This window comes from Vipera berus (genome assembly GCF_964194415.1).
Source record: "Vipera berus genome assembly, chromosome: 1".
In the NCBI taxonomy this organism is placed as follows: Eukaryota; Metazoa; Chordata; class Lepidosauria; order Squamata; family Viperidae; genus Vipera; species Vipera berus.
In genome coordinates this window covers 208,414,082-208,431,781 of record NC_138202.1, presented here as the reverse complement: position 1 = coordinate 208,431,781, position 17,700 = coordinate 208,414,082, and the positions used below count along the sequence as shown (strand labels likewise).

The 17,700-nt window shown below is 48.4% G+C and overlaps 1 protein-coding gene across 1 annotated transcript in view; it reads left to right on the top strand.

Moving 5' to 3' along the window:
- The first annotated feature begins 888 nt into the window (after positions 1 to 888).
- Positions 889 to 17,700, top strand: part of WDFY2 (WD repeat and FYVE domain containing 2) — a 49,114-nt gene continuing 32,302 nt past the window's right edge. Inside the window, exon 1 of the mRNA XM_081344535.1 lies at positions 889 to 1,169. Within this exon, the coding sequence (XP_081200661.1) occupies positions 1,030 to 1,169 (140 nt within the window). The 5' untranslated portion in view covers positions 889 to 1,029. The remainder of the gene's footprint in view (positions 1,170 to 17,700) is intronic.

Sequence of the window (17,700 nt, the reverse complement as noted above, 5' to 3'; positions counted from 1 at the left end):
CTGAGTCCTACGGGAATAGGGCGGTATATAAATTTAAATAATAAATAATAATAAAATATTGGCCTTTCTGTCTTTCCATTGGGGGAAATGGAGAGAGCTTTGGGTGTCCAACGACTATTTTGCATACATCATAAAATCCGAAGCTAATCGGAAATGTGGGAATTGTGTGGCGGATACACGCGTACACTAGCGGTCCTTTCCCCTCCCGACTTTTAACCATCTCCTCGTGCAGAAGTCCTGGAATCCCGGCAGTTCTTTGATAAGATGCTTCCACTTGGGTTAATCATAAACGCCACAATAGACGGTCTTTGGGGTTTTAACGACGTTTGCTTTGATTTGAGGGAGAGGAGGAGGAGAGGGCGTTATGTGTTTCGGGCCGCTGCATCAAAAAAGAGCTTGCCATTCTTTAATTTTCCTAAGCTTTAGAAAACAGGTAGACATATTATCTGGTGAACTCTCTCTCTCTCTCTCTCTCTCTCTCTCTCTCTCTCTCTCTATCCCATCCTATCTATCTATCCTATCTATCTATATTATCTGGTGAAAACTCTCTCTCTCTCTCTCTCTCTCTCTCTCTCTCTCTCTCCCTCTCCCTCTCCCTGTCGCACGTCTGCTCGTCGAACACGCAAGAGCAAATCTGCGAGAAAAAAAAGGGGGGGTCTTCCTGCTTCAGCATTATTTTACACTTGCGGTGGGTCTAGCCAGGATGATGATTTTTCTTTCTAATAACTGCAAGGAAAGTGAGCTTGTAGCTAAGCCGGCTTTTCCTTCCTGGTGGAGTCTCATCCCACGCTCAGTCCGCCCCCCCCCCCGTTTTTTTCGATCGGGCGCACCGATGAATGCAGAGGCTAGCTACCTTCGAGATCCGGAAGTCGTCGGAGAAAGCCGTTGCGACCGTAGCCTTTGGGGGCTTTGCCGCTCTCCTCCGAATGCGCAGGCGCGGCCAGAAAGGGTAGGGCAGGCCGGGAGTGCGGAGCTTTCGGTGGCGGCGGCGGCGGCGGGGTGAAAGCTGGCACCGCTCGAGCGCTCCCCATGGCTGCTCAGCCTTCGCCGTCCGTGCCGCTCACTCGGCGGCCCCTCTTGCTCGGCCAGGTGGAGGGCTCGCAAGACACGGTGACCATGGCGGCCATCGTGCCCAAGGAAGAGGGGCTCATCAGCGTCTCGGAGGACAGGTGAGGAGGGTCGCGTCGCACGGTCCCGGCAATCGGGGAGGGCTTAGCCGAGCTCCTGCCCGGGGACGGCTGTGCCCTTTCCGACGTTACGGCTCGACCAGCTGCTGCGAGCTCGCTGCCAGGTGGGCGCTATAAATCGGGAGAAAAGCCGTCCGCCTCGGTTTACCTGGAGCGCCGGTCTCTGGGCAGAGGAGGACCGAGTCCGAGCTCCTGGACGGAACCGCGCTCCTCGTCGGGCAGTGCGGGCGAGGGCTCCGGAGCTCTGCGGGAAAAGGAGCTTTTGTCTAGCGTCGGAACGAGGCAGCTGCGCTAGGTGCATCGCCGTCCCTTGCTGCAGTGACTTGTCTCCGAAACCGAACAGGCGAAGCCCGGGAAGCCAGCGCCGTCCAACCCCTCTGTCCGAGTCTGGTAGTTCTGTTTTTAAAAGGGAGGCTGGGAAGGGGATCGTCTTGGTGGGAATGGAGCGAGCGGTAGATGGGGGGGGGGTATCGAGGGCTGGGAAGATCCCAAACGAACGAGGGGTTGGTTCCTTTCTTTCCTAGGTCTTCTGATCCCAAAGCAAAGCTTGTGCAGGGTGGGGGGGGGGTGGGTTTGGAAGTATTATGCTCTAACTCAGGGGTAGGCAACCTCGGCTCTTTTATGACTCATGGACTTCAACTCCCAGAATTCCTGAGCCAGCCAAGCTGGCTCAGGAATTCTGGGAATTGAAGTCCATGAGCCATAAAAGAGCCGAGGTTGCCTACCCCTGCTCTAACTCTAAGCCAAGTGGTCCTTTTGTTTTACCCTGGCAGCTAACTTGTTTTCTCAAGCTCAATACCTGAAATGAAGTTTTGCCAGCCTGCCTGCCTACCTGATCTACCTGATCTGTTTTATCTATCTAATCTATTTTATCTTATCTATCTATATCACATTTTTGAACCGCCCACCTTCCTGGAAGAGTTGTTGGAGACTTGTTGCCTCCAGTTCCTATACTTTACGGCTCATTAATTGCTCTGAGGCTTTCTTGGGCTCACCTGCATTGCCTCTTTAGGGATGCCAGCTAGCAATGCTGCAATGCATAATTGGCAGGATTCTTCTACACGATGTGACTCTTTTAAAGAGCTGGGGCAGAAAAGAGTAAGGAAACCTTGCTGCTGCTGCTGGGAAAAGGGAAAAGCAGTTTGGGGAAGGGAGGGGTTTAAGGGAGAAAACCAGTATGATTTGCTTGTCTTTGTTTCCCCCCCCCCCACTGTCTTTTTTTCCATGTGAGGTCAGAATGTGTGTGTGGGCAAGTTAAGGAGGGGCTTTACAGATGCTGCTGAATTAAACTCTTGGTTGCTCTAGTCCATATGGCCAAAGATGAGGGATCTTGGTGCTTTACTTAGTAACAGCAGGAGGGTCACAGGTTTCCCAGCCCCATCAGAAAATGTAGAATGCCAGATTTGGGGGGTGGGGGGACCTACCATAAAGGGCCTGCTGACTGTTATCTCAACCTTCTAATTTTTTCTCTATTACAATACACACACACACATATATACATATACATATACATATACATACATACATACATACATATATATATACATACATACATACATACATACATACATCCTGAGTGCCGCGTAACAGAGTGAGTGCCTGTTATTCGTCCCAGCTTCTGCCAACCTAGCAGTTCGAAAGCACATAAAAATGCAAATAGGAAAATAGGGACCACTACGGTGGGAAGATAACAGCATTCCGTGCGCCTTTGGCGTCTAGTCATGCCGGCCACATGACCATGGAGACGTCCTCAGACAAGTGCTGGCTCTTCGGCTTTGAAATGGAGATGAGCACCGGCCCCTAGAGTTGGAAACAACTAGCACGCATGTGCGGGGGAACCTTTACCTTTTATATACATATACATACACATACACATATACATACATACATACATACATATATATATAATATCATGGGTTACAATTAATGACAATCAGTTCTAGCTTGGTATTTATATTTTAAAAATATATACCGTATATACTTGAGTATAAGCCGACTCGAGTATAAGCCGAGACCCCCAATTTCACCCCCCAAAACTGGAAAAAGTTATTGACTCGAGTATAAGCCGATCCGCCGTTCTGCAAGCCTGAATACACAGGAATACCCTGTGTGGCCGCGGCTCGTCGGCAGGTCTCCGTTCCTCCTGCCGACCTTTGGGGAGGTTTGGGCGCCTCCCCAAACCTCCCCAAACGTCGGCAGGTCTCCGTTCCTCCTGCCGACCTTTGGGGAGGTTTGGGCGCCTCCCCAAACCTCCCCAAACCTCGGCAGGTCTCCGTTCCTCCTGCCGACCTTTGGGGAGGTTTGGGCGCCTCCCCAAACCTCGGCAAGTCTCCGTTCCTCCTGCCGACCTTTGGGGAGGTTTGGGCGCCTCCCCAAACCTCGGCAGGTCTCCGTTCCTCCGCGCAGACCTGCCGACCTTTGGGGAGGTTTGGGCGCCTCCCCAAACGTCCCCAAACCTCGGCAGGTCTCCGTTCCTGTTTGGGGAGGTTTGGGCGCCTCCCCAAACCTCCCCAAACCTCGGCAGGTCTCCGTTCCTCCGCGCAGACCTGCCGACGTTTGGGGAGGTTTGGGCGCCTCCCCAAACCTCCCCAAACCTCGGCAGGTCTCCATTCCTGTTTGGGGAGGTTTGGGCGCCTCCCCAAACCTCCCCAAACCTCGGCAGGTCTCCGTTCCTCCGCGCAGACCTGCCGACCTTTGGGGAGGTTTGGGCGCCTCCCCAAACGTCCCCAAACCTCGGCAGGTCTCCGTTCCTGTTTGGGGAGGTTTGGGCGCCTCCCCAAACCTCCCCAAACCTCGGCAGGTCTCCGTTCCTCCGCGCAGACCTGCCGACCTTTGGGGAGGTTTGGGCGCCTCCCCAAACGTCCCCAAACCTCGGCAGGTCTCCGTTCCTGTTTGGGGAGGTTTGGGCGCCTCCCCAAACCTCCCCAAACCTCGGCAGGTCTCCGTTCCTCCGCGCAGACCTGCCGACCTTTGGGGAGGTTTGGGCGCCTCCCCAAACGTCCCCAAACCTCGGCAGGTCTCCGTTCCTGTTTGGGGAGGTTTGGGCGCCTCCCCAAACCTCCCCAAACCTCGGCAGGTCTCCGTTCCTCCGCGCAGACCTGCCGACCTTTGGGGAGGTTTGGGCGCCTCCCCAAACGTCCCCAAACCTCGGCAGGTCTCCGTTCCTGTTTGGGGAGGTTTGGGCGCCTCCCCAAACCTCCCCAAACCTCGGCAGGTCTCCGTTCCTCCGCGCAGACCTGCCGACCTTTGGGGAGGTTTGGGCGCCTCCCCAAACGTCCCCAAACCTCGGCAGGTCTCCGTTCCTGTTTGGGGAGGTTTGGGCGCCTCCCCAAACCTCCCCAAACCTCGGCAGGTCTCCGTTCCTCCGCGCAGACCTGCCGACCTTTGGGGAGGTTTGGGCGCCTCCCCAAACGTCCCCAAACCTCGGCAGGTCTCCGTTCCTGTTTGGGGAGGTTTGGGCGCCTCCCCAAACCTCCCCAAACCTCGGCAGGTCTCCGTTCCTCCGCGCAGACCTGCCGACCTTTGGGGAGGTTTGGGCGCCTCCCCAAACGTCCCCAAACCTCGGCAGGTCTCCGTTCCTGTTTGGGGAGGTTTGGGCGCCTCCCCAAACCTCCCCAAACCTCGGCAGGTCTCCGTTCCTCCGCGCAGACCTGCCGACCTTTGGGGAGGTTTGGGCGCCTCCCCAAACCTCCCCAAACCTCGGCAGGTCTCCGTTCCTGTTTGGGGAGGTTTGGGCGCCTCCCCAAACCTCCCCAAACCTCGGCAGGTCTCCGTTCCTCCGCGCAGACCTGCCGACGTTTGGGGAGGTTTGGGGAGGCGCCCAAACCTCCCCAAAGGTCGGCAGGAAGAACGGAGACCTGCCGAGGTTTGGGGAGGTTTGGGGAGGCGCCCAAACCTCCCCAAAGGTCGGCAGGTCTGCGCGGAGGAACGGAGACCTGCCGAGGTTTGGGGACGTTTGGGGAGGCGCCCAAACCTCCCCAAACAGGAACGGAGACCTGCCGAGGTTTGGGGACGTTTGGGGAGGCGCCCAAACCTCCCCAAAGGTCGGCAGGTCTGCGCGGAGGAACGGAGACCTGCCGAGGTTTGGGGAGGTTTGGGGAGGCGCCCAAACCTCCCCAAACAGGAACGGAGACCTGCCGAGGTTTGGGGACGTTTGGGGAGGCGCCCAAACCTCCCCAAAGGTCGGCAGGTCTGCGCGGAGGAACGGAGACCTGCCGAGGTTTGGGGAGGTTTGGGGAGGCGCCCAAACCTCCCCAAACAGGAACGGAGACCTGCCGAGGTTTGGGGAGGTTTGGGGAGGCGCCCAAACCTCCCCAAAGGTCGGCAGGTCTGCGCGGAGGAACGGAGACCTGCCGAGGTTTGGGGACGTTTGGGGAGGCGCCCAAACCTCCCCAAACAGGAACGGAGACCTGCCGAGGTTTGGGGACGTTTGGGGAGGCGCCCAAACCTCCCCAAAGGTCGGCAGGTCTGCGCGGAGGAACGGAGACCTGCCGAGGTTTGGGGAGGTTTGGGGAGGCGCCCAAACCTCCCCAAACAGGAATGGAGACCTGCCGAGGTTTGGGGACGTTTGGGGAGGCGCCCAAACCTCCCCAAAGGTCGGCAGGTCTGCGCGGAGGAACGGAGACCTGCCGAGGTTTGGGGAGGTTTGGGGAGGCGCCCAAACCTCCCCAAACAGGAACGGAGACCTGCCGAGGTTTGGGGACGTTTGGGGAGGCGCCCAAACCTCCCCAAAGGTCGGCAGGTCTGCGCGGAGGAACGGAGACCTGCCGAGGTTTGGGGAGGCGCCCAAACCTCCCCAAACAGGAACGGAGACCTGCCGAGGTTTGGGGAGGCGCCCAAACCTCCCCAAAGGTCGGCAGGTCTGCGCGGAGGAACGGAGACCTGCCGAGGTTTGGGGAGGTTTGGGGAGGCGCCCAAACCTCCCCAAACAGGAACGGAGACCTGCCGAGGTTTGGGGACGTTTGGGGAGGCGCCCAAACCTCCCCAAAGGTCGGCAGGTCTGCGCGGAGGAACGGAGACCTGCCGAGGTTTGGGGAGGTTTGGGGAGGCGCCCAAACCTCCCCAAACAGGAACGGAGACCTGCCGAGGTTTGGGGACGTTTGGGGAGGCGCCCAAACCTCCCCAAAGGTCGGCAGGTCTGCGCGGAGGAACGGAGACCTGCCGAGGTTTGGGGAGGTTTGGGGAGGCGCCCAAACCTCCCCAAACAGGAACGGAGACCTGCCGAGGTTTGGGGAGGCGCCCAAACCTCCCCAAAGGTCGGCAGGAGGAACGGAGACCTGCCGAGGTTTGGGGAGGCGCCCAAACCTCCCCAAAGGTCGGCAGGAGGAACGGAGACCTGGGGAGGTTTGGGGAGGCGCCCAAACCTCCCCAAAGGTCGGCAGGAGGAACGGAGACCTGCCGAGGTTTGGGGAGGCGCCCAAACCTCCCCAAAGGTCGGCAGGAGGAACGGAGACCTGCCGAGGTTTGGGGAGGCGCCCAAACCTCCCCAAAGGTCGGCAGGAGGAACGGAGACCTGCCGAGGTTTGGGGAGGCGCCCAAACCTCCCCAAAGGTCGGCAGGAGGAACGGAGACCTGCCGAGGTTTGGGGAGGTTTGGGGAGGCGCCCAAACCTCCCCAAAGGTCGGCAGGAGGAACGGAGACCTGCCGACGTTTGGGGAGGTTTGGGGAGGCGCCCAAACCTCCCCAAACGTCGGCAGGTCTGCGCGGAGGAACGGAGACCTGCCGAGGTTTGGGGAGGCGCCCAAACCTCCCCAAACGTCGGCAAGTCTCCGTTCCTCCGCGCCCTGCCTGCCTGCTTCTTTCCGCTGCGGAAAGAAGCAGGCAGGCAAGGCGCGGAGTTTGGGGAGGTGCGCGCGCACCTCCCCAAACCTCCCCAAACTTCGGCAGGTCTCGGACGGCGGTGGCTTGGGAGAGGTGCGGGCGATCCCGGAAACACCAAAGCCTCGGCCGCGCACAAGTCCTCGGTAAGTTTTTTTTGTTGACTGGAGTATAAGCCGAAGTGGAATTTTTCAGCCCAAAAAGTGGGCTGAAAAATTCGGCTTATACTCAAGTATATACGGTACTTACAGGTAGTGCTTGAGTTAATACCACAATGGAGCCCAAAATTTCTGTTGCTAAGTGAGACAGTTAAGTGAATCACTGCGGTTAAGTTAGTAACATAATTGTTAAGTGAATCTGGCTTCCCTATTGACTTTGCTTCTAAGAAGGTCTCAAAAGGAGGTCACATGACCTAGGGACACTGCAATTGTCCTATACTTGAACCAGCTGCCAAGCATCTGAGTTTTAATTGTGTGACCGTGGGGATGCTGCAGTGCTTGTAAATGTGAAAAATGGTCATAAGTCACTTTACAGTGCTATTGTAACTTCAGATGGTCACTAAATGAATGGTTGTAAATCAAGGACTATCTGTATTCTTTCCTGTTGCCTGTAGTCAATGCAGGTTTTGCAGTAGGTGAGTTTATTTATTTAAACAATTTTATGGCTGTCCTTAGACCCAGGAAACAACTAAACAACTCAATTAATATAAAAAGAAATTAACAACCACAAGAAAGAATGTGACTCCCCTGAGAACTATTGTATTGTTTAGGGGTTACACATAATACTTGATCACTGCTAGGGCCTGAAAGTAAAGTCTTTGAATTCTGTTTGTGTAACCAGCTGTGGACTCTCTTTTTGTTCTTTTTCTTCTTGAAGCTCCTCCTCATTTGCTCAGCTGTTGCAGTAGTTTCCAGGATTCATTTTAGAAGAGAAAATTAGTAGCTCAGGTTGTATTCTGTGGAGTTCTTGGTGCTCTCTGAGCATGGTTGTTTTTTAGCAACATTTCATTACCAAACTAAGTAACATCATCAGTGCACTAATGAAAACATCTGCAAGAGAACAACCAGGCTCGGGACCCTACAAGCTTCATTTTCTAGCCAGAATTTTTGTGGATGCAGGAAATCCCATCATGGAGAATATACTGTCTCCTGTCGTTCTTTTGCCACAGCGTTCATCCAGTTAATCCAAAGCCATGTTCTCAGTTTGTTAAATAACAATGTGGTGCCATCTCCTGAGGTCATCTCCTTTTACCCTGTGAAAGTCAAGTCTGAATTTGCCATTGGGTGTGCCTATCTGTTTAATAGCCAAGGGGTGGAACATGAGGAGCCTTGACCATGTAAGAATCATGTGATTTCGAAGACTCTTCCTTGGAAAAAATATTTCTTGCTCAGCTAATTAGAGCTTGAAAGTCAAACGTATGCAGGATGTAAATGAGACGTTGCTTTAACCCCTTGGCTTGTTCTTAGCTTAGGTTTTTGTTTTCTGTTTGACATGAGGTTCTGACCCATTAAGAAAATAATTATGAGGTCTAAAATGTATAAAGGTACTTATGAATTTATGGTGGAAATGTGAACAACAAGAAAGGACATTTTGTCATATTTGGTGGCTGTATAATAAAGCCAGAAAATTTTGGATGCTCATACATGTACTATTTAGAAGATTTTAAAGACCAATATACAATTGAAACCAGAGGCTTTTCTTTTGTGACTAATGAATAGACAGTTGGAAAAAAAGTCATGGAACCTTGTTTTTATATATGACTACTGCAGTAATTTTATTATAAGCTTAAAAGTGGGAGGGATTGGCACTACCAGAATGGAAGAATGGTTGGTGAAGATGATGGAATTTTCAGAGATGGCTAAACTGACTTGTTTGATTAGAGAAAAGACAACATCTATGTTTATTGCTGATAAAGGTAAAGGTAAAGGTTCCCCCGCACATGCGTGCTAGTCATTTCCGACTCTAGGGGCCGGTGCTCATCTCTATTTCAAAGCCGAAGAGCCAGCACTTTGTCCGAGGATGTCTCCGTGGTCATGTGGCCGGCATGACTAGACGCCAAAGGCGCACGGAACGCTGTTACCTTCCCACTGTAGTGGTCCCTATTTTTCTACTTGCATTTTTACGTGCTTTCGAACTGCTAGGTTGGCAGAAGCTGGGACGCGTAACAGGCACTCACTCTGTTACGCAGCACTCGGGATTCAACCCGCCAAACTGCCAACCTTCTAATCGACAAGCTCAGCGTCCTAACCCACTGAGCCACCGCGTCCCTCTATTGCTGATAGGAAGTCCCTTATAGATTTTTTGCATGAAACAGAAAAAATGCTTTGGCTTTAGGGTTTTGATAATTAAAAAACAGATAATAGAAAAAAGTCAATATTTTGTAACTATAATTTTGCAATCATGCTTGTATTTGCTGCAGAGTATATCAGAAGCTTTTTCTATTTTTTCTTTTTGCAGTTTTGTCTTTTTTCTCTTTTCCCCCTTTCTTTTCTTTCTTTTGCTCTGTATTAGTTTTAACTTCTTTTTAAAACTTTTCATTAAATTGATAACATTAAAAGTTAATTATTCAGGATGACCCCTGGTGCGAAGCATGCAGACTTGTGTTTTCTTCCCTTGCAAAGTGAATCTTCTGTCATTTTGGTTGAGAAATGCATATAGATTTAATTTTCTTTTTTTTTAAAGAAAAGAAAAGAAAAGTTAGTTATAGTTTAGTCAAATGCACCTGTGACTCGGCTATTGGGCAAGCATGTCCCAAATCAACCTGACAGAAAGAAAGCCATCACTGCAGTGAAATAACAGCACTTATAATTTATTGAATCAAAGATCTCAAAATAACTTCGTCAGCCCTATTCTGCTGCAAGCATCAGTCGGCTGGCTCTCTTGTTCTTCTCCACAATGATCATCCTTCCTTTTCCACATTTTGGATTTTGCAGTCATTGTGGAAGTAAACAAGTGAACTTATATATCAGTGGTGGCGAACCTATGGCAGGTGTGCCAGAGGTGGCACTCGGAGCCCTCTCTGTGGGCACACACGCCGTCGCCCCAGCCCCGCATCCCCCCTTGGCCCCCTCCTCACCAGCAGCCCCCCCCAGGAGAGAGTTGCTCCCAGGCGCAGCCCGCACGGAGAGTGTAGCCAAGGACATGGCAGCCGGGCAGCCAGGACAACACACCGCCCTTGCGCCCCATTGCACGTAGATAATGCTCCATGGTACAGGCAGAGGGCGTGGCCACCATGGCACTGCTGGGCTGCCTGGGCAATCTGCTGCTGCGGGCCATGGAGGTGGTGGGTAGCCCTGCGGGTAGGCGGGGCAGGGGTTGGAGTGGGCAGGGCAGGGTGGAGATGGGGGCAGTTTTGGGGCACTCGGTCTCTAAAAGGTTCACCATCACTGTTATATCTATCCATTTCTTCTTAGCCTAAATTTTAATTTATATTTGCTGAGGTTCCTCTCCCCTCTCCCCTGCCAACTCTTTTATTGCAGACGGTGGTGTTGCCATTTGTAAACCAAGCCTGACAATAGAACATTCTGAACACCCCTAGAGTTAGGAATTTTCTTCCTCTGTTTAGTCAAAATCTGCTTCTTAATTGTTTCCTCTACTTCCTGGAACAATCGAGATCAGACATATTCTTAGAGGCTGCTTCTTCCATTCTGAAAACAGTTTGAGCAGAGAATGCATGTGCTGGCAATATTGCTATTATGAGTCAAAATAGATGCATAAAACATTTGGTATTTTCAGTAACAGAGTTGATTGTTCTCACATTTTCTCCAGAGTTACATATTATATAATGCTTGATGGTTTGTGTGTTTAGCGAACACCCAGAGGTCAATTTTGAGTCTAAAATAGAATTTTAAAAAGTACAAGCAATGCAGGAAGGGTTCTAGGTCTTCCACCTTTGGGGGAGATCAGGAGGATATTGTATAGGAGCAGGCTTTGGTGACTGGGAACGGAGTACAATTAACATTAGTTATGTATTTAATTCCATTTATAGCACTTCCCAAGTAATTGTCTTGAAGTAGAATACAAATATTGTAATGTTTCTTGCTTATTGAACCAGGCATCACCCATGATTATACCTTCATTTCTTTCAATAATGTAAAAGACAGTCAAATTATGCCTTGAGCTTAATCTCCAGATATAACTTCTTCTGTTATGTTTTTTCTGCCCCCTGGATTCACAGTACAGATGGATGAGATGGCTGGCTACATTAAGAGTCTCATTTATTTTTTCTTTTATGTAACCAGTGAATAGGTATAGGCATGAATCTGAGCTGAAATTTAAAAAGAATGCTCAGTTGTCTGAAGCTTGATGCTGCAGTGAATGTTCTTGAGTTCATTCTATGAATGAGCTCTTGCAAATGACAATTTTTCTCCCAGCCAATTATTCTCCCTTGGACAGATCTTGGATCACTCAGAGTAACTACATTGGAACACACACACCCTCCCCCAATAATATGTAGAATGAGAAGCACTTTGATTTCAGTCTGAATCAATAATTTTGGTTTTATCAATAGTAATTCTGTCCTACAGCAACCTTCCCTAGATGGGTGCCTTCTAGATACATGTACTAGATTGTATTTATCATCCCCAGACTGCAAGTAGTCCTTGACTGATGGCCATTCAGGAAAAACATTTGAAGTTATGAATGCTGCCGCTGAACAAATAGTGTTTACAACTGTCCTTGGAGTTCTGACCATCGCAGGGTCCCTTCAGTTCAGTCACATGATGGTGATCTGGGTATATGACAGCCCATTTGCATTTATGACTGATTACCAAGTACTCTGATTAGATCACATGATCACCATTTGCTGCCTGCAATTAGTGCAGGTTCGAGTCCCACCAGGCTCAAGGTTGACTCAGCCTTCCGTCCTTCCGAGGTAGGTAAAATGAGGACCCAGATTGTTGGGGGCAATTAAGCTGACTTTGTAATAATGCCGCTTGGGGTGTGTGTGAAAGCCCTAATAAGCAGGCATATACATAGAATGAAGGCTACTGCTAAGCTTGTAAGCCGCCCTGAGTCTTCGGAGAAGGGCGGGATATAAATGGAATTAAAATAAAAAATAAAAAACCTTCTCTTCAGCTTCATTAGAAAGTCAATGGGGAAGCAGGCAGAGAAGATTGAAAATTGTTGTCTCCCCTATCAGTGCACCCTTGCCCAGTCCCTCTGTGCTCTCACTAGCCACTCCCACACCCCTGGGGAAGGTTCCCCAGCCCATGCAGTATTTGTCACACAACACATTGTACCCTTACATACCTTCCCTGACCTTCACCATGCCTCCTGTACACTTTCAATCTCCTCTCCAACCCACTGTCATGCACCTTCCCCAGCCTGTGCAGCACCTTTTGCAAAACCCTTTTGTACCTCTTTGTGGACCCTCCCCAAACTCCATGACACCTCTTGGTCCACCCCCTGCCCCTTCCCCAACTCTCCCTTTCACACGTTCACTCACCCTTTTGCTCCTTCCCCCCCTCCCACTTACCTGCCTGCTGGCATGGGACTTTCTGATGGTTGTCTCACTTAACAACTGTGATTGGGTTCAGTTAACAACAGCAACCAGGACTTCATGGACTGCCATCACTAAACATTGCAGTTGTGCTTTATGATTACATCACTTAGTAATACAAATTCCAGCGGCAATTGCTGTTGTAAGTTGAGAACTACCGATATAGATTAGGGAAGGAACCACTATTTTGAAATACACTGCAGAACTAAAAATAAACAATACAAAAACATTCCTTTAGTTGCTAAAAGTCTCTTTATTGGACTAAGGGAGCAGAAAACTAAAAAACAACATCTTTGAGAGGTTAAATAAAATAAGAGTAATTGAGCTAAACATTTCCCTTCCTGCACCTAATTCTTTTTCTTCGCAGCTCCAGGATGCATTTTTTTATCTTGTTCTTGGACAAGAATAGGCTTCACTGCTCCCCCCCCACCCCCCCAGTGCTTTGGTGTGCATCCTGAGTTTAGGCTACATTTGTTTTAAAATTATTTCAGGTTGCACAGGATTTTCTGAAGTGACCAGGACCTTGCTGGTTATTTTTCTTAAGGGTTATCTTTGCTAGGAACAGTGTCTGAATTCTATTCTGAATAATTGGGTAGGAGCCATAGAATAACAATGTGAGTGCATATTTGTAGTAAAATTAATTTTAGAACTGCACATGAAGTTTTTCTTTTGTCCCTTTTGACTTTGTCATATTTAAAGTTAGTGAAACCTGTTCCTTCCCCAATCTTGCATCGTGCAAAGTGACTAAATTAATCTGTGTCACTGTCAGAAACTTTTTTTCCCCCCAGCTCACACCTTAGTTATCCTGATCTTCTGACAGGCTGATGATAATTCTACTTGACTGGTCTCACATATCCTTATATCAGGTAAATTACTGGCAAGATAAGACTCTCAAACTATTCAACCATCAAATAAGTTATCTCAAAGTGCCAAAATAGGTTGTATACTGTACCTTGGTTTGTCCAAACTTATCTGTTACATCAGTGTTCAAGTAAGTTTTCTACTTCCACTTTGTCAAGGCTAAAGTAAGTGCTACAGTTTGTTTGTATTACTTGAATCAGTTCTTGGGAGAGGGGTTTGTGTGTTGAATATTGCATGCTTGTGGAAAGGGTCCTAGGGTGAACATTGTTTGCACAGAATACAGCCGAGCACCACAGCCATTCTCAGGCTTCTTTAACACCAAGCAGAAAGTGCCAGTATAGGTAGTCATTACTTCTGGCTCTCATTCAGCAACCATTTGAAGTTATGATGGTGCTAAATAATGAGACTTGTGACCAGCTCACCAAGTTGCGCCCATCCCAGCATCCCTATAGGCCTGTCATCGCGATTTAGGCACTTGGCAATGGATGTGCATATACAGTGGTTGCAGCTTTTTGTGGTCACGTGATCAGCAACATCAATGGGGAAGCTGCAGGAAGTCACAAATCACATGGCCTTGCACTTAATGACCCTGGTGGTTCATTTAATGACTGCAGACGGAACTGATGAATGCCGTTGTAAATTGGGTGCAGTAAGGTGATTTTTCATTTTACGACTGGATTGCTTAGCGATGGGATTGCTGGTTCCAATTATGGTTGGTAAGTGAAAACTACCTATACCTGCAGTTAACCAAACTGCAATTTTTATAGGAAAAATGGAGAAGCAATCATATTCATTCTGTTTACTTATCTGAGAAAGAAATAAATTGGAAAGAATTAAATTAATATCTAATTCTTGAAACATTCCTCCCCATATTTTTACCTTATCATTTTGAAATCAGGAGCCTGCTTCTTGATTTAAAAACTGGGGCATATTATTGATGGAAAGTTGTTTCTGTCCTCAAAACCTTTTATGAAATTCCATTAAATCCTCCTTTTTTCTTATTCAGTCGTTTGGAAACCATTGCTTGATTTAACCTCCTCTGGGTTGATGTTGCTTGGCTTTCGGAGAGAAGCTTAATGTCAAAATATAAAGCATGTTTGAATTGTAATTTGTATTGTTAGCTGTTTTCTCCAACGCTGAAAAAAAAGGTATCCTGTCAGGTCGACTATTAACACTTTGACTTTCCCAAGTAACTTAGATAGCAGAGATAATACATGCCCTTCTGTTGCAACTTCTATGGAAAGGCTTATAAATAAGGTGCCTTTGCTAATTCTCTGATATTAGGAAAATTCTGCATTTTAAGATGAATATCTGTCTATTTACATAGTTTTATCCATTTGCCGCTGTTTATTTTTTGCTGCACAACTGTGAATCCAGTGACCCTACCAACATAAATGAAAAGAGGAAAACATTAGCATGTGCAAAAGATATTGGAAAAACAATATGTGACTGGCAGGTTCTGTTCCTTCATCTCTGGCAGGGGTCCGTAACCTGTGGGCCATGGCCCACTAGTGCAACGGCTCCCAACCTTTTCTATACCCCGTACCCCTAGAATGGTTCTGATATATTCTCGCACCCCTTACAAAGGTTCGATATAACGGCAACGAATTATGCATATACACTATAATTTTGAAAGCCCAAGTTTTCACACCCCCTGCAATATTGTCTCGCACCCCCAGTTGGGAATCCCTGCACTAGTGGGTGGTGAGGGCGTTTGCAACTGGCCCGCAGAAACAGCTGGGCGAGCGCTCACACATATGCTCCATTTAAGTGAGTGGCAGGCACACATGCACGCCTCTTTTGCAAAATGGAGCTGCACGAGCACTTGCCGGCCACTCGAGTGGAACTATCCCCTCCCTGCCACTGGTCCTCAAAGCCGGAAATGTTGGGGAACTCAGATCTATAGTATATTGACTCTAAATAAGTGATGATGAACCTTTTGGGCTCAGTGTGTCAAAAATTCAGAAAATGCCTGCCTCTCCCTCCTTTCCTCCTTCTCTCTCACTCACACCCACCCACACGCACACCCACGCACGCACACGATCAAAAGACAATTCTCCATCTTTCCCCACATCTAGGCCACCCTGAACTGTGACATTTCATGGTGGCACTAAGCCTGGACCTGAAATGGCGTCCTAGTCCTTCAGTTCAGTTCTAGCTCTCCCCAGAAAATTGTGTGAGAACAGGGCCAGGGCTTGATTTCAAGAATAGTTGATGTTGGATGTTGGCGAGTGCAAGCATGTCAACCAAATCAATGTGGTGTATCACCTTTGATACGAATGTCAGAGATTTGCCATCCCTGCTCTAAATCGTGCAAGATGCCAATTGCTATTAGAGCCATGAAGTTGCTGCAACCTTTTTCTCCTCCTCAGAATGAGAGCATTGTTTGACTATATGAAGCATTGTTGTCCAGTTGGGGCAGACAAAGGCTCGTGACTGACCTTGGCTTCTGGGAAGGGTTGGTCTCTTTGCCAAGTTTGGAAATAGCATATTGTACAAATTCTTGTTCCTTCCAACACTGCATGAAATGAAGCTGATTTTTCTTAATATAAGAGAGTGTTCCCCCTCATTAGTAGTCAGTGGTTAACGGAAGAAGGCTTTTATTATATCCTGGGCAGTGAGATAAAAATGACAGTTGCAGGATTTAATGTTGCTTCTTTGACCTTACAATTCCATTTGGAAGATTGAATGAAACCTGGCTATGTTGAATAGCTGTGTATAATGTGTAAAGCTACAGAATTTGCTGATAATGTAAAAAAACCAAAAGATTGTTATCTAGCAGCGGCAAATTGGTCAAATTTGTTATCTAGGTTTCTTGTTTCTCCTAAGATGCAGGCAGCACACAAAACCATGTGCCCTCCAGTCTGTGGAAAAACCTCTTTCCACAGAACCAGTCTCTAGCACCCAAAAGGTTGGGGACCTCTGTCCTAACTGATTCCTTCCTTCCTCTTTTGGTGCCTACATTTGTGTTTGTGTTTCTTCTAACATTTGCATTTTCTTCCTGCATTTTTTTTCCAAATAGAAGGGCTTCTTCTGTTCATTTTTGTTCAGTTTTCATTCATTACTAAACTGCATTGTAAAACTAGAAAAGTACAAATGTTGACTGTATTAGCTTGAGAAATGCTTATGTCATGGACACATTTCCTTTGTTTGCTGAATGTCAGTTACTTTCAGAGGTGGTGTAGTGGTTGTTTTCCCCCCTCAGTGTAGGTTATCTGCAGACAGAAATATAAAGCACATTTCTTTTACATCAAGAAATTGCATATTCACAGACGAGCCCAGTTTAATGCTAAAGTCCTTAGTTTGGGTAGAATTCTGGGTATGGACAAAAGGTTCAACCCTCTGTTGGAAGATAGCATTGAGAAGCCATGAAAATTGATTTAGCCCCTTACATTGCTTTTTTTGTAATCAGTCTGTCTAGCCAGGATATCAAACTATTATTCCCTGGGAGAGAATTGTGTCCATGAGACTTATTTCGGCTTTTACAGCCTCTTTATTGATCCTATTGAGAGAAGCAGGGCATAAATAAGAGAAAATCCATACCTGCATTCTCTGCCCTATGAATATTCAAAATATTGTTGTAGAATCCACAATTTAAGGAATGTAATTCCTAAAGATAGTTAGGTGAAGCTTAAATCAAAAGCTGACACTTTGCTGATGCAAAATATTATCAAGGAAATTAATTGGCATGGTTTAGCTGTAAGTGTTACAGGGTTACTTTCTTCATTGATGGTAGCAATACGTTTTGCTTCAAAATAGAGATGCAATAATATTTATAGATAGTCCTCGCTTACCTGTACCTCGCTGATCATTTGTGTAGTGACTGTTTGAAGATATGACAGGACTGAACAAATGGTTGTTTTGCCCGGTCCTCAAAGTTATAACCATTGCAGTGCCCCCTCAGGCACATGATCAAAACTTGGGTGCTTAGCAAGCTGCCCATATTTACAGCCATAGTAGGAGCTTCAATTCTTACTACCTATATGTCTCCTCCCCTTCCCCCCCCCCACCGGCTCTGCTTTTTTGGATGCCCTGCACTCTGCCACTGCTGCCTGCAGCCCCCCCCCCCCCCAAATCCCCATCTGGCCTTTACCACCTTCTTCCTCCTGCTGCTGGCACGATCAGGTGAGGGGATAGCCCACAAGGCACAGTAGTGGTGCGGGTGGCATCTCCCTGGATGGAAATGGTGGTCAGCAGTGCTCAATTATGCTAATGGGGATTAATTTCCATCCCTAATCAAAAGGCAAGGACCACATGATTCCCCCACCTTATATGAACTGCTGGCTCCATCCTCTGTCTTCTCCGCAGCTGGGCCCAACAAGCTCTTGCCCCCTT